General features: G+C 48.9%; 1 protein-coding gene across 2 annotated transcripts in view; it reads left to right on the top strand.

Annotated features, from left to right (window-relative positions):
* Positions 1-14688, top strand: part of LOC134958390 (uncharacterized) — a 308066-nt gene that overhangs the window by 219147 nt on the left and 74231 nt on the right. For both annotated transcript variants that reach the window (XM_063940954.1, XM_063940953.1), the window contains exon 21: positions 14300-14579. In XM_063940954.1, coding sequence (XP_063797024.1) covers positions 14300-14579 — 280 coding nt within the window. The remainder of the gene's footprint in view (positions 1-14299; positions 14580-14688) is intronic.

The following is a 14688-nucleotide window of genomic DNA, read 5'->3' as shown; positions in this document are numbered from 1 at the left end:
AGAGAGAGAGAGAGGATATACTTACCTTCTCCCCGCTGACAGGCTCCTCGAGTCTCCTGGTGCAGTCAGTGAGGTGAGAAGGAGGAGGAGGGAGGGGGAGCAGGGAGCCGCAGCAGCGCTATTTGATTGGTAGTAAGCGCCGCTGCAGCATCCCCCTCTCCTCCTGTATTGGCTGCCCGGCGCTGCTGTGGATGCTGGGGAACCGCATCCCAGCATCCTTAGCAGCGCCGGGCAGCCAATACAGGAGGAGAGGGGGATGCTGCAGTGGCGCTTACTACCAATCAAATAGCGCTGCTGCGGCTCCCTGCTCCCCCTCCCTCCTCCTCCTTCTCTCTGCTGCCCAGCGCTGGTTTCTCCTCTCCCTCCAGCGCGGCGCACGGCGCAGACTTCGGCGGCATGTAATGAGTCAATTTGACTCATTACATGCCACTGGCCGTGCGCCCTCAGGGCAACTGCGCTGTGTGCCAAGCCCACTTGGCACACACGTAGTTACGGCCCTGAGGAGTGGCACTGCAGTGTCAGACAGGATGGCAGATTTAAAAAATAGTCCCCAAACAGCACATGATGCAAAGAAAAAAAGAGGTGCAATGAGGTAGCTGTGTGACTAAGCTAAGCGACCCAAGTGGCCGACACAAACACCTGGCCCATCTAGGAGTGGCACTGCAGTGTCAGACAGGATGGCAGATTTAAAAAATAGTCCCCAAACAGCACATGATGCAAAGAAAAAAAGAGGTGCAATGAGGTAGCTGTGTGACTGAGCTAAGCGTCCCAAGTGGCCGACACAAACACCTGGCCCATCTAGGAGTGGCACTGCAGTGTCAGACAGGATGGCAGATTTAAAAAATAGTCCCCAAACAGCACATGATGCGAAGAAAAAAAGAGGTGCAATGAGGTAGCTGTGTGGCTAAGCTAAGCGACCCAAGTGGCCGACACAAACACCTGGCCCATCTAGGAGTGGCACTGCAGTTTTCTAGTGAGAGGATGAGTGCTTCCATCCTCATGTGAATCTGAACCACTAGCCATGAACATAGGCCAGGGCCTCAGCCGTTCCTTGCCACTCTGTGTCGTAAATGGCATATTGGCAAGTTTACGCTTCTCATCAGACGCTTTTAATTTTGCTTTTTGGGTCATTTTACTGAACTTTTGTAGGATACTTGACGACACAGAGGTAGAGCAGTGGACTACTGTACCGTACTGCTATATATATACTGGTGGTCACAGCAACATTCTGCACTGTCCCCTCCTGCTATATACTGCGCACAACTAAAATGCAGCACAGGTATGGATGCATAGTATACTTGACGACACAGAGGTAGAGCAGTGGACTACTGTACCGTACTGCTATATATATATACTGGTGGTCACAGCAACATTCTGCACTGTCCCCTCCTACTATATACTGCGCACAACTAAAATGCAGCACAGGTATGGATGCATAGTATACTTGACGACACAGAGGTAGAGCAGTGGATTACTGTACCGTACTGCTATATATATACTGGTGGTCACAGCAACATTCTGCACTGTCCTCCTACTATATACTACAATGCAGCACAGATATGGAGTGTTTTTCAGAGAACGTAGATATTTTCAGCACACTGAGCATAGATATTTGCAAGCACACTGAGCACAGATATTTGCAGCACACTGAGCAGATATTTGCAGCACACTTAACACAGAAACGCAGCCACGTCCTCTCGCTATCATCTCCAAAGCACGAGTGAAAATGGCGGCGACGCGCGGCTCCTTATATAGAATACGAATCTCGCGAGAATCCGACAGCGGAATGATGACGTTCGGGCGCACTTGGGTTAACCGAGCAAGGCGGGAAGATTTAGTCTGCCTCGGAACCGTGTAAAATGGGTGAAGTTCGGGGGGGTTCGGATGCCGAGGAACCGAACCCGCTCATCACTATTAGTAATACATACTTATGTTTATATATATTTATACATTTATATATGTATTATAGGGATGTAGTTATGTGTCCGGCGGTCATGAAACCGCCGGTCACATTACCTCCCCCTTCATCCCGCCCCCTCACAATCCTGGCAGTCAGTATGCTGACCAGCAGGGACTATTCCCACATGAAACCCATAGAGCGGGAACAGCCCGCAAGGAACTTGTTGCGCTCACACACACCCCCCCCCCTTGCCGGCATTCGACTGCCGGGATACAGACGTTGGTATGCTGACTGACGCCTTCTATATTGGTTCAACATCTTCTGGACAGAGAAGGGTCCTCCACAAGTAGACACCTAGTGGGGGAGAGCCCCTACCCAGTCTCAGAGGAAGAATCTGAGCCAGGGCTCCTCACGGATCAGGAGGATAGTGGATTGGCCACATCCAAGATGGGTTCCGCTTCAGTCCTGGAAGATTCCTTGTCTCTGACAGATGTTGAGGCATTAGTTAGGTCAGTTAGGGAGGTGTGGCAGATTGAGGAGATACCATCAACTAGAGACAGGGTGCCTCTCTTTAACAGAAAAGAAAAGGGAGGCAACATTGGTGGTTATTCCGAGTTGATCGCTCGTTATTTTTTTTTTGCAATGGAGCGATTAGTCGCTAATGCGCATGCGCAATGTCCGCAGTGCGACTGCGCCAAGTAAATTTGCTATTAAGTTAGGTATTTTACTCACGGCATTACAAGGTTTTTTCTTCGTTCTGGTGATCGTAGTGTGATTGACAGGAAGTGGGTGTTTCTGGGCGGAAACTGGCCGTTTTATGGGTGTGTGCGAAAAAACGCTGCCGTTTCTGGGAAAAACGCGGGAGTGTCTGAAGAAACGGGGGAGTGTCTGGGTGAACGCTGGGTGTGTTTGTGACGTCAAACCAAGAACGAAACTGACTGAACTGATCGCAGTGGCAGAGTAAGTCTCGAGCTACTCAGAAACTGCTAAGAACTGTCTATTCGCAAATCTGCTAATCTTTCGTTCGCAAATCTACTATGCTAAGATTCACTCCCAGTAGGCGGCGGCTTAGCGTGTGCAAAGCTGCTAAAAGCAGCTTGCGAGCGAACAACTCGGAATGAGGGCCATTGTTTCCTCCCTAAGCATAGTTAGAGGATTTGTTTGAGGTCACGTGGACACAGCCATCTAAGAGGTTTCAGCTTCCCAATCAAATTTCTACATTTTACCCTTTCCCACTAAGGAGAGGGCCAGATTGGAGAGTTCGCCACCAGCACATGTGGAAAGATTAGTAAGGTCTTCGGTGCTCCCTATTCCTGACGCTTCTTCACTCAAAGATACTATGGATAGGAAGATAGAAAATGTCTTAAAGACCACTTTTGCCCATGCAGTGGCCAATGCTCGCCCTGCATTAGCATCAGCTTGGTAGCCAAGGCCATTGGTACCTGGGCAGAGAAGTTAGAGCATGGTCTGTCTGCTAAGACATGTAGAAGGGATCTTCTCACTTATGTGGTGAACATTCAGAGGGCAAGTGGTTACTCAGGGGAAGCAGCCATGGATACGGGAGTATTGACATCTAAGGTGTCGGCTGCTACTATTGTAACCAGGAAATCTTTATGGCTCCACTCTTGGAGAGCAGATGCAAATTCAAAAAAAGCTTTAGAGGGACTTCCATTTGCAGGGGATACTCTCTTTGGGAGGGAGTTGAATAAGATTGGGGATACGTTAGCTGCATCCAAGAAGGCATTTCTCCCTTCCAGAGCAACCACAAAGCTCAGGACCACTTTTCGCTTCTTTCGTCCACAGGGAAGAGTCACGCTTCGTCAAGATACCAAGACCCTTTTAAGACGTCAAAACCGCGGTCTAAGCAACCCTGGCCTACTAGACATCCAGCCCCCAAGCTGTCTGACAGGGCAGGCCTTCCCCTGGGGGATCCCAGGGTAGGAGGCCAACATTTGTCTTATTTCCCAGGGTTATGCTTTGGCATTTCAAAAGCATCCACCCCTGGGGTTTTTCACCATGGCTCTTCCAGGGGTCCCTCAGAAGGCAGAAGCCCTGAGAGGGGCAGTACACTCCCTCCTAGCCTCCAATGTAGTCATCCTTGTGCCTCAGGAGCAAAGAAGACAGGGTTACTATACCACTCTATTTCTGGTACAGAAGCCGGACGGCTCTTACCGCCCAATACTGAATCTGAAATCTCTTAACAAATATCTCAGGGTTCCCAGGTTCCGCATGGAATCTTTTTTTTTTCCATCAATAGTTTTTATTGTGAAGAAAAATCACTTTTATGGGGTACAAAACAAAAAGGGGGTTACATAACAACACAGTACAAAGGTAGATATGAAAGGGGTATATTGGGGTAGGTAGGGGGGGGGAGCGTCCAGACTAAATGTGGAGGCTAGTACATCGGAACTCAACATGTATAATACAACAGTTACATTTATTTATAGGAGACATCAGAACATTGCAGCAGAGAAATAGGTCTTCATCACCGGAGGCCAGAGCATATAGGTATAGATTTAGATAGGGTAGAGAAGGGAATTCAGGCTAGAGTCGCCTTGGTTTGGGAAGGAGAGCGCATTTCTCTACATTGATGGTGGAGAGTACTCTAACAGCCTATACCATATAGCATCAGGTAGAGTCTGGTTGTTCAATTAAACTAAAGGGGACTGGGGTGTGTATAGCTGGCTTTTGAAAGTATTGGGAACCTTCAGCCGAGGATACATAGCGATGCCATAGGGACCAGCTTGTTTTGAGGGAGGTTGTGCTGGTGGTAGGGGGGATATATTCCGTTTCCATGAGGAAATGATGGTTTATCTTATGGATAACTTTTATCAGTGTAGGGGGTGAGGATTGTTTCCACAGTTGAGCCAGATTGGCACGGGCGGCTATTAGGATATGACCTAGGACATATCTGGCGGGTGGGGGAACAGAGGGGGGGGAGAACATGGAGTAGTGCTAGGGTCGGGTCTGGCGCGATACGGATGGACAAAACCTTATTTATCAGGTCAAATATCTCTGACCAATATTCGGCGATCACAGGGCACGTCCAGAATATATGGTAGATATGGCCTATCGAGCCGCAGAGTCTCCAACACTTATTACTCTGGGAAGGCCAGAATTTATGGAGTCGATCGGGGGTCAAGTACAGTCTGTTTATTCATTTTATATGCATTTCAGTGTGGTTTAGACACTTGGACATGGAATAAGAGGTTAAAAAAACGAGACGCCAATCATTTGGGGTCAGGGTTCTTCCTAGGTCTTGTTCCCATTTCAGTTGCGCATTGGATTTGGGATGGGATGTAGGGGTTATCAGTAGTTTGTACCAGTATGTAATGTCGCCTTTAGATTCAGTTAGGGAGAGACGAGAGAAGAGGGTGAATGAAGTTGTGTGTAGCGTTGAGTAAGTAGAGGGGATTGATCTCCACCAGTGTGCAATTTGCATATAATGGAAGAGCTCTGTGGCTGGTAAAGCAAATTGTGACTGAAGAGCTGAGAAAGGTGCCAGAGATAGTCCATCTAGTAGGTCGCCTAGGCGTAGTATACCTGCACGTCTCCATTTGGACAGATTAAGATGGGGTATCATTAGTGCTAATGTAGTAATGGAGATCTGAGAGATATGAGAAATGGGGGATGGAAGCGAGGCAGATAGTTTGTCCCAGGCTTGTAGTGTAGCCTGCGTGGAGGGAAGGAGAGTTATAAAGGTGGGTCGGAGCGGCTTTGGGATGCGGAAAAGATCAGCTAGAGGGATTGTGTTAGCTCGTATTTGTTCCAGCTCCACCCAGCTCAGGTGTGGGTAGGCTTCAAAATAATATTTAGCGGAGGCCAAAAGAGAGGCTTCGTGATATAGGGGAATATTAGGTAAACTGAAACCTCCGAATGCTCGCGGTAGGACCATTCTGGAGAGAGCCAGCGAGGGTGGTTTTGAGGCCCAGACATATCTAGACATGATAGAAGAGCAGGCTTGTACGGTCTTTTTTGGGAAGGAGTATGGAATTGTACGGAAAAGGTACATTAGCTTGGGTAGTAAGGACATTTTAAATGCTGCCATACGTCCCAGCCAGGAGACCTCATAGGATGACCAGGATTTTGTAAGAGCTACCAACGTCTCTATCAGGGGGGAGAGGTTGGCAGAGAAGACATCGGTAGTGGAAACAGGGATGTTGATACCTAAGTATTTTAATGTGTGTTTCCGCCAGTTGTATGGAAAGGAGGTTTGGAGTGTTGGGAGGGAATGGGATAGGTTGAAGGGGAGAGCGTCCGTTTTGGTTGTGTTAAGTTTATAGTAAGATGCTAGGCTATAGGCGTCTAGGATAGAATGTAAGACAGGAAGAGTTGTAGCGGGATTAGAGATGAAAAGAAGAACATCGTCTGCAAAGAGGCTTAGTTTATGGGAGGATGAACCAAGCTGTAGCGCCGGGATATGGGGGTTATCTCGTATTGTAATTGCAAGGGGTTCGATTGATTGATAGGACGAATATTAGAGGGGATAGCGGGCAACCTTGTCTAGTACCATTTGTGATAGGGAAAGATTCAGACAAGAAGCCACCATTGAACACCCGGGCCGTTGGAGAGCTATATAGCGCCAGAATAGAGGTTAGAATACGGTCTCTAAAACCGAATCTAAGGAGGGCTTCCCGCATGTACTTCCAATTTAGTCTGTCAAAGGCCTTCTCAGCATCCAAGGACAGCAAGAGAAGGCCCTGGTCTCCAGATAGGGAGTCTATTAGGTTGAAGACCCTACGTGTGTTATCAGATGCCTGTCTTCCAGGTACGAAGCCAGTTTGGTCCGGGTGTATCAGCAGTGGGAGGAATCTGTTAATACGTGTTGCAATCATTTTGGCATAGAGTTTGATGTCGCAGTTAAGTAGTGCGATGGGTCGGTAGTTATGTACATAGGCGGGGTCCTTTCCGGGCTTAGGAATAGTAACAATACGCGCTTCTAGAAGTTCTGAGGGAAGGGAGCCGTGGTCTGAAACTGCATTGAAGAGGGCAGTCAGGTGGGGAGAGAGGGCGTCATGAAAGGAAGCATAAAAATCAGAGACAAATCCGTCTGGGCCAGGGGCCTTGTTTCTAGGGGTGGATTTAATAGCTGCGGAGGTTTCCTCAGTCGACCATGGGGCATTAAGTGAAGATATTTGGTCCTGGGTAAGAGTAGGGAAAGAAAGGTTATCCAAGAAAGAAGAAATAGAAGGAGGGGTGGGTTGAGGAGTAGAAGGGTCGGTCGCTAGGTTATATAGTTTGGCATAATACTGAGCAAATTGGTTCATTATGTCTTTGGGGTTTAATATCTTTTGTTTGGTGGGAGAGTATATACACTTGATCTTGTTCCTTGCTTGCTGAACTCGTAATTTACGTGCTAGCATTTTGCCAGCTTTATTGCCAAGGAGGTAGAATTTGTGGCGCAGTTTATTCAGAGCCGCTTGGGTGCGGGCGAGTAGTATTTTTTGGAGTTGACCTCGAATGGTGGAGATTTCATTTTTAAGAATTCTAGAGGGATGGGCTATATTTCGAGATTCGAGGTCTAATAATTCAGTTTCTAGTTTCGCTTGCAGTTGGCGGGCCTGTTTTTTGAGAGTTGCACCATCTTGAATGGCAGCTCCGCGGGTGACAGCTTTAAAGGCACACCAGTGGTTAATAGGAGAGGTGTCCTGGGGGGAATTAGTGGCTAGATAGGAGTCAATAGAGTCAGGGATAATTTTTTTAGACACAGGATTATTTAGGAGATATGGGTATAGGCGCCATTGGTGGGGTGGGTTGCGGAGATCGTGTAGGTTCCATTTCCAGAGAACTGGGGCGTGATCAGACCAGGTGATTGGCAAAATATCTACGTCTTTAGTTCTCTGGAGAGACCATTTGTCACATAGGATCAAGTCTATTCTGGAGTAAGTATTGTGGACAAGAGAGTGGAATGTGTAACCCCGACCCGAGGGATTGAGGGTCCTCCAGACATCGTAAAGGTCGAATTCCGCGAGCAGTTTGCGAAAGGCTAAGGAGGGGCCGGATTGGGCAGAGGGAACAGGTTGGGAGAATTGGCGGGATTTGTCCATTTTTGGATCTAGAACAAGATTATAGTCACCCAGAACCACTAGGGAGCCCTTTATTGTATTACGTATGGTAAGGAATAATTTACGCAGGAATGGGATTTGGTTAGAGTTAGGTGCATATAGGGATACCAGTGTGACAGGCTTGTCGTCTAGTAGGCCGGTGAGAATAAGATATCGGCCACTCTTGTCTGAGAGCTGAGAGTGGAGGGTAAAAGAGACATTTTTGCTAAAGAGAATAGCCACCCCGTTTCTTTTAAACGGACCGTTAGCATAGTACCCCATAGGGAAGTTACTGTTCTTAAAAAGGGGAGGGTTGGCAGAAGAGAAGTGGGTTTCTTGTAGGGCTACAACATCCGCTTTTTGTTGGTGGAAGAATGAGAGGGCCAGTCTACGTTTGTTAGGTGAGTTCAATCCTTTGACGTTGAGGGATATAAGGTTCAGCATTGGGAACGTATATTAGAGATGATAGGTAAGGGTCTATAGTGAACCAGTTTAGTGTACATGTATCGGGTACTAGGGTGTGGCTGTGGATGGAGATGCAGGCCAAGTCTGGAGCTCAGGAGGCAGGGAGGCATGCGGGGACAACATGGGGGGGGTCCAAATCGGGAAAGTAGGAGGTAAACAACAAAAAGAAAAGGTCCGGTATATTGGACCTGCATGACTACTGCAGGGAGGGGGAAAAGGTTCAGGGGTTTGCAGTAGTGCAGAAAAAGGTGGAGGCGGGCCGGAGGAACTTGCACCGCCACTCTGATATAACTTCGAAAAGGGTAGAACTAAGGCACGTACATATAATGTAATCCTCACTAATTAGCAGGTGGGTGTACAAGGGGCAATAACATGCATTCAACAGGTAGGATTGACAAAGCAAACTGTAGCCCCATAGTAGAGAACATCAATTAAACAATTGGTGAAAGAGTAAACCTGTGACTTGTAGACCTAGGAAAAAAACATGTGGTTAGGCATATAATGGCATTAGAAAAATGGAAAAACGAGAGAAAATCTTCCCCACCTAAGAGGAGGGAAGAGGTCTACAGTCTCCGTGAACCGGAGATATCGGCAGAGAAATTTAAAAGGACCTGATAAAGTAGTCCAGAGGCTCAAGTAGTCGACCAGTCCTGGCGGACAGCAGTAGTTCGGGACGATGTAGACGGCTTCTGGATAGATATGTCCCAATCTAGCAGTAACTTCACACCCGCGTCCAGGTAGGAAATGATATAGGTCGAATCGTCGTACGTGACTATCAATTTAACCGGGAATCCCCAGCGGTAGTGAATGTCGTGGGACCTTAGGGCGAGGGTGATAGGGGTAAAGGAACACCTCTTTGCTATGGTGGCAGCCGAGAAATCTTGAAAGATTTGAAGTCCTCCCAAGATGTCGGAGGTCTTGGATTCTCTAGCGGCCCTCATAATACGCTCCTTAACTGGGAAGAAATGTACTCGGAGGAGGGTGTCCTTAGGGAGGTCAGATGAGACGGTGCGTGGTCTAGGAAGTCGGTGGATGCGGTCGATCAGGAGTTCCGAGAAGTCCGCAGTTGGGAGAAGTTTCTTAAATAAGGCGGTGGCGTAGGACTCCAGTTCAGAGTTGGAGACTGAGTCTGGGATGCCTCTGATTTTGACGTTGTTCCGGCGTGATCTGTCCTCCATATCTGCCAGTTTGGACTTGAATTGGTCCAGATCTTGTTGTTGGCGGTCATGGGATGAGAGCAGGTCATTGTGGGAAGCGACCAGTTCCTCCATCTTACGTTCTATATGATCTGTCCGGTCTCCCAGTGCCACCAGCTCAGTCTTGACCTCGCGGACGGCTGAGGTCAGATCCTTAGAGAGTTCAGACTTGAAGGCGGATAGGATCTGACAGAGGGATCTCACGGTCAGGGGGGCTTCTGATTCGCAATCCACTCCCGACATTGAAAGAGCGGAGGTCAGGACACTTGTTCCCATGGGGTCCAACATGGCAGGGGGAGAGGAGACGTTTTGTAGAGGAGAAATTTGGAGGGGCTTCTGAGGGGGGAAGGAGATCTTAGGAGGTATTGTATCTTTGGCTTTTTTAGGGGCCATTTCTCGTCAGTAGGGGCGTATGTGAAAGGCACGAAGAGGCACACCTCTGGGTTGGGTCCAATCAGCGGATAATAATGAAACAGGAGAACTCAGTCACATTGATGGTATGTACGTGTTATTTAGGCAAACATGAGTGGCGGTGAACGGTTTTAAAAGCACTTACATTTCGGAGGGTTCGCGGATATAGTGCATCGAGGTCGTAAAGCAGGTAGTTGCACGTATAGGGTGAGGTCGGAGTGGGGTGGGTTGGAACCCAAATCGATGGTTTAGGCTGTATCCCTGCAGTGCTGGAGTATGTAGGAGAGCTGGATTGGTGGCAGTGGATCCCCACAGGTTGGGATATCTGGTAGGGGAGGAGGGGGGAGTAGATGTTGGCTACCTTTTCTTTGCGGGCGCCGCCGGCTGCCGGGCACCCTACTCAGGTGTTTCGGCTCCTGGGGCTCAGAGAGGTCACCCGGCGGGTAGGACCTAGGGTGTTCTCCCGGATGGTATGTCCCACAGAGGTCGGAAGAGGCGGACGGATTTGGGGACCAGTGGTCGCGCGACAGGCCGCCGCGTGGGTCCCGGAGGTCGGGGCACCCAGATCCGGAGGAAGATGTGCGGAGCTCAGGCGGGGTGAGAGGAGCCGGAGGCCGAGGACCTCGCAGCGGGCCGCCGACTGCCGACTGCGGTGTCCACCGCCTGATGCGTGGGTCCCGAATATCGGGGCGCCCAGATAGGTGTGCTGATGTGGAGGGAGGGAGACTAGAGCGGGGTGCAGCGGGGTAGCGGTAGGCCGCGGTCAGCGTCAGCCCTCACCTCAAGATGGCCGCCGGCGGCGGGACGGGCAGGAGGATCTGTGCGGCTATCTCCTCTCCTGCGGCACGGCAGCGGTGTTGTCCTGGTGGTGTAGCGGCCGGCGGTTAGGCACGAGGCAGGGAGGTGTGCTGGTAAGTCCAGTCGGGAAGGGTTACCTCCCCGGGGTCCGTTCAGGATACGTCCCGTGCCCGGAGCTCGAAGTCCGGCAGGCCCCAAACTCGAGGCCCCGGCTTGTGGCTTCAGATTAGGCCGCAGTCGGCGGCGTGGTGCAGCGCCCACCAGGCAAGGTCTCCTCGTGCAGGGCACACTCCACGGCCGTGGGGTATAATAATTAAGGAGGGTTTGGGCAGAAAACACCCCTGAAATCTGTAATTTTAGCCCTCTATAGCAGGAGCTCTTGTAGTGGCACAACCTCTCCTAGCTGCGTCCAGGCCACGCCCCCCCCCCCCGCATGGAATCTTTGAGATCAATCATACTGGTGGATTTCATGGCATCCCTAGACCTCCAGGATGCTTACTTATGCATCCCCATTTGTCCCGCCCACCAATTATGCCTCAGGTTTATGGTTCAAGAGGACCATTATCAATTTCAGGCATTACCCTTTGGCTTGCCACCGCGAGTATTCACCAAGGTCATGGCTGTCATGACATCGCATCTCAGACACAGGGGGGTCAGAATACTACGTTCTCCTCATGGCTCAGTCGGAGGACACTTTGGAGCATCATATTCAGGTGACAGTCAACCTTTTACAATCTCACGGCAGGAAGATAAATTGGCAAAAATCGTCACTTCAGCCTGCTCAAGAGATGCTTCATTTAGGGGCGTGCCTGGACTCATGCACACAGAGGGTTATTCTTTCACAGAGCAAGATTTTCGATTTATAGACCAAGATTTGAGCCTTCTTAAAGCATCACAGGGTCTCCATCCATGCCTGCATGAGGATCCTGGGTTCAATGGTAGCTACGTTCGATATGGTAGAGTATCATTCAGTTTCATTCACTACTGCTGTAGATTCTCGCACAGTGGAATGGATCATACCCACACCTCAAGACACAGAGGATTATCCTTTCCAGAGAGGTCCGCCACTCTCTCACGTGGTGGCTTTTTCAGAACAACCTTATACAGGGTCGTACCTTCTGGATTGCAGATTGGACTCTGGTCACAACAGATGCCACCTCTAAGGAGGTGGGGAGCAGTCTGCAATGATCAATCATTTCAGGGATGCTGGTTGCTTCAGGAAAGCAGGCTCCCTATCAATGTCCTAGAACTCAGGGCCATCTTCAGAGCACTGACATCAGCCAGGTCTCTCTTGCAGGGCAGTCCAGTAAAGATTCAGTCGGACAACGCGACGGCTGTCGCATACATAAACTGACAGGGAGGCACTCACAGTTATGGGGTCATGGCAGAGGTAAGTTGCATCTTGAGGTGGGCAAAGGATCATCTTCCAGCCATCTCGGCAGTATTCATCCTGGGAGTTATTAATTGTGAATCGGATTTCCTAAGCAGACAGGATGTACATTCAGGGAAGTGGGCTCTCCACCCAGAAGTGTTCCAGTTGTTAGTTAACAGATGGGGACTTCCGGACATAGATTTGATGGCATCTCGTCACAATCATCAGGTACCAGCGTACGGCTCCAGGACGTGAGACCCGGAGGCAAGTCTGGTAGACATCTCCATGGACATTTCAACTGGTTTACGTGTTTCCTCCAATCCAGTTGTTGCTGTGGGTTCTCCACTTGTTCAAGAAAGAAGGAGGCATGTTAATTCTACTGGCTCCAGATTGGCCATGGTGAGCTTGGTACACGGATATACAGTCTCTTGTCAGTAGACGTGCTGTTACCACTGCCACGACGTCCGGATCTTATATAACAGAGCCCCTGCCTTCATTTGAATCCAGACCACCTCGCTTTGACTGAGTGGCTATTGAAACATCCATCTTAAGGAAGAAAAGGTTTTCAAGAAGGGCTGTAGATACCATGCTTAAAGCCAGAAAAACTCTCAGCGAGAGTCTATCACAGAGTATGGAGAAGTTTTTTTCAGTGGTGTTCAGCGAGAGGATTCAGCCCAACATCTTTTCGGCTTTCACATTTGTTGGCTTTTCTCTAGTCAGGTCTGGACTTAGGGCTCCAATTGTCCTCCCTAAAGGTACAGGTCTCGGCACTGTCTGTACTATTCCAGAGACAGTTAGCCCAGATGCCAGATGTTTGTACTTTTCTTCAGGGAGTACTACATGTGCAGCCTCCCTTTGTACCTCCCTCCCCTAGCTCCTTGGGACTTATCTATAGTCTTAGTGGCATTGAAGAAGCCTCCTTTGGAGCCTTTAGAAATGGTGGATTTATGTTGGCTCACCTGGAAGACATGTTTTCTGCTGACGATTGCTTTGGCTCGCAGGGTCTCAGACCTCAGTTCTTTATCGTGCCTCTCTCCGTTCCTGGTATTTACTGGATTACATTACCTTCCTAAGGTTGTCTCTAGGTTTCATATTAACCAGGATATTGTAGTTCCAGCTCTAACTGATTCCTTCCAAGCAAAGGTATCATTAGATGTGGTGCAAGCTTTCTGCATTTACATGGATAGAACTAGGGAGTTTCCGCAAGTGGGATTCTCTATTTGTTCTCTATGACTGTCGCAAACTGGGCTGGCCAGTCTCAAAGCAGTCGTTAGCCCGTTGGCTTCATTTGACTATTTGTCAGGCCTACACGGCTGCTGAGCTCCCTACCCTGAAGGGGGTCAGGGCCCACTCTACTCTCTCTCTAGGAGCATCTTGGGCAGCTCAGCGTGGGGCTTCTGCAGAGCAGCAACGTGGTCTTCAGCCCACACTTTCCTGAGATTTTATGCGTTTGACACCTTTGTGTTGGATGACGCAGCCTTTGGGCATAAGGTTTTGAGCGCAGTCCAGGAGCATCCCCACCCTTGAGGGGACAGCTTTGGGATGTAACAGTGTAATGAATCCTGTGCCCCCTAGTGGATGAAAAAGAAAATAGGATTTATGGTCTTACCTTGTTAAATCCTTTTCTTTGAGTCCATAGGGAGCACAGGACGCCCTCCTGGATGCACCTGAATGGCAGGGAAATTGTTCCTAAGTTTTTAAGTTTGTCTTTAACTTGAGTGCTTTGGACTCTGTAAGGGTGTTGGTCTTCCTTCATTCCTGTTCCTCACTCCTGCCGTGGGCATGCTAACCAAAACTGGTGGGGTATAGGGGATGGGAGGCCCGAGGGTTGCTGGGTAATAAAATGTAACCCATTGGTGCCCAGATGCCTCCAATCCAGCCTATACCCAGTGTAATGAATCCTGTGCCCCCTATGGGCTCAAAGAAAAGGATTTAACAAGGTAAGACCATAAATGCTATTTTATACGTGTGTACTAAGAATTCCAAAAATAAACAGTCTGCATTCAACAAAATATCTGCTCCGCTTTAGCCTAATTGCACTTATTTGATCTTGTATTAAACTAAACTAATCACACGGATGCAGTTTTATTTCATGTATGATTTATTCCTCCAGCTGCAAATGTGGCATTGCAAGGGAGCTCATCTCAGTCCAGTCTCTACAACTTCTTTGGAGAACCCAGGAATGCCATTGATGGTTCTCTGGCCAGTAACTACTCTCAGATACAGTGCAGCCAAACTGCTCAGGAGATGGGCCCATGGTGGACGGTGGACCTGAAAGGTGTCTTCATAGTTTTTTCCGTAGCCATCACTAATAGACAAGACTGTTGCTGGGAACGTATTAACAACGCAGAGATAAGGATAGGAAACTCTCAAGAATGGAGAAACAACCAAAGGTATCACTTCCTATAAGCATAATATATCATTGAGATGTCTATGTTTTCATGATGTTGAAGATGCAGAGGATCTATTAAAGCCTTGAAGAGCCATGTCTAGCATGTAAAT

The sequence above is a fragment of the Pseudophryne corroboree genome, chromosome 9 (assembly GCF_028390025.1).
Source record: "Pseudophryne corroboree isolate aPseCor3 chromosome 9, aPseCor3.hap2, whole genome shotgun sequence".
NCBI lineage: Eukaryota > Metazoa > Chordata > Amphibia > Anura > Myobatrachidae > Pseudophryne > Pseudophryne corroboree.
This window is presented reverse-complemented; position numbering and strand designations above follow the sequence as displayed.